Source organism: Vespa velutina, chromosome 13, assembly GCF_912470025.1.
Source record: "Vespa velutina chromosome 13, iVesVel2.1, whole genome shotgun sequence".
Taxonomy (NCBI): domain Eukaryota; kingdom Metazoa; phylum Arthropoda; class Insecta; order Hymenoptera; family Vespidae; genus Vespa; species Vespa velutina.
Genome location: NC_062200.1, coordinates 3,833,493 through 3,835,992, shown reverse-complemented (window position 1 = coordinate 3,835,992; position 2,500 = coordinate 3,833,493). Strand labels below are relative to the sequence as shown.

At 28.7% G+C, this 2,500-nt stretch overlaps 1 protein-coding gene across 1 annotated transcript in view; it reads left to right on the top strand.

The window, feature by feature from the left end:
• LOC124953876 (nucleolar protein 58-like) overlaps positions 1-2,500 on the top strand; it is a gene marked incomplete at its 5' end in the record, with an annotated part of 25,641 nt that overhangs the window by 12,841 nt on the left and 10,300 nt on the right. Inside the window, 1 exon segment of the mRNA XM_047505877.1 lies at positions 2,375-2,418. Coding sequence (XP_047361833.1) covers positions 2,375-2,418 — 44 coding nt within the window.

The window sequence follows — 2,500 nt, the reverse complement described above, 5'->3', positions numbered from 1 at the left end:
TTACGTCGAGAAAATTTCGTTTTTCTAGATCTCCCTTAAAATTAACAGAGAAAAAAATAAAAAGAAAGAAAGAGAGAGAGGGAGAGAGAGAGAAAAGAAATGAAATAGGCGGGAACTAACGCGCGCACGTACTAACGTACACACACACACACACACACACATACATACAGAGAAAGAAAGAGAGACATACATACATAGATATATACATATATATATATATATATGTGTGTGTAGATACATATGTATGTATGTATGTATTAACGCGCTATCTTCGGAAGCATTTTATCGATCCTTCCGGGAAGCGGGTTATGAGAAATTCCTCGAAGACGGAGAACTCGTACGTAATGTGAGTTAATTACTATGTACACCCAGATATACACACATATAGACACACAGATAATAGATAGACAGACAGACAGACAGACAGACAGACAGACAGATACATACATATATACATACACGTACATATATAAATCCATACATATATAGATAGATTCATATGTACTTACGTACGTACGTTAACCCAACGCCAATGGAAAGGTACTCGTGACAAGAATAGAATATTTAACACATAATATCGAAATAGGATTCCATAGATTCTGATCTATCGTCCTTCCGCGATAGATCGTAACATTGATCATTTTCACGTGTTACATCAAATAATCATTTGAATCTATTTAAACGTTTCCTTGTAATTAACTATTCTATCCCGATATATATATATATATATATATATATATATATATATATATGTGTATATATAGATACAAAAAAAATAACTTAACTTGACAGTCTACGTGAATTAATAATTCAACGATCTTCCATAATAGTTCACGACATGTTAGATCAAATAATCATTTAAACCAATTAAAATGTTTTATAATCTTTAATTATTCTATTCTGATATAACTTGACAGACTACGTGAATGAATGATCTAACAATCTTCCATAATAGATCATGCCATTGATCATTTTCACATGTTAGATAAAATAATTATTTTGATCAATTAAAATAATTCGTAGTATTTAACTATAGACGTACATTGGATATATTCAAAGATTTCAATAAAAAAAAATGAAAAACAGCTTAACTCAGCGGACTATGTGAATAAATGATGAACGATTAATCTATCGATCTTTCGTAATAGATTATGACATCGATCATTTTCAAATGTTAGATCGAATAACCATTTAAATCGATTAGAATAATTCATAGAGTATTTAACTAATATCTTCTATCTATAAAGTATATTCAAGGATTCAATAATAATATACTTAACTTGGCAATAAGTATTGTGAATTAATGATCTATCGATTATTATTTATTATTTATTTATTTATTATTATTATTATTATTATTATTATTATTATTATTATTGTTATTATTGTCATTATTATTTTCTCATTTCTTTTAATAAACTTTACGTTATGTTAATTAAAATCAAAATGTGCGAAATTTTTTCTTCTTCATTTTTTTTTTTTTTTTTTTTTTTTTTTTAACTACAAAGCTTGACAATAAAGTTTCATTTATTTGTAATAATTTAAAAAGAAAAAAAAAACATATATATATATATATGCAGTTCATAATTGGATTAATTTGTGAATGAAACGAACAATCAATGATATCGATTGAAATAATTTACCTTGACCTTATTCATATTTATACGTATTACGTCCAAATGTTATTTAAATACATTTAAATATTTCTTAGTAGATATTTAATTATTCTATAATAATAATAATAATAAGAAGAAGAAGAAGAAGAAGAAGACGAAGAACAAGAGATAAAGATAGAGAGAGAGAGAGAGACAGAGAAAGAGAGAGAGAGAGAGATTCTCAGATTTTTAATAAAATTGTTTAATTTAACAAACTATATGAATTAACGAGAAAAAATGGGAGAAAGAAAGAAAGAGAGAGAAAAGAGAGACAGAGAGAGAGAGAGAGAGAGAGAGAGGGGGGAGAGAATAAAATAGATAGACAGACATAGTAAGAAAGAAAGAGATAGAAATTAAGTAGGACAAATTTCTTAAAAAAAAAAAAAAAAAGGAAAAAAAAACACAGATAAAAAACCGCGATCACGAAGCTACTCGATCACGGATGTTCTTAGATAAATATATATTTATATATATGTATATATATACATATATATATTATCTAAAGGTGAACCTATGGGGCTAATTGGTACGAAACTCTGACGCAATTTTCTCGAAGAAGAAGAAGAAGAAGAAGAAGATTCAGCTACGAAGACGAGGATAGGCGTACAGGGGCGGATTGTCGAAGGTCAGGGTCTCGCCCTGTACTGTCATTTATCTCTTTCTTTCTTTCTTTTCTTCTCTCTTTCTCTCTTTCTCTTTTTCTTGTATGTAATAAAAAGAAGAAGAAGAAGAAGAAGAAGAAGAAGAAGAAGAAGAAGAAGAAGTTGGACGGAGCTCGAGCAGTTAGCTCTGGCCGTACATAGAACACATTCTCTCTCTCTTTCTCTCTCTCTCTTTCTCTCTCT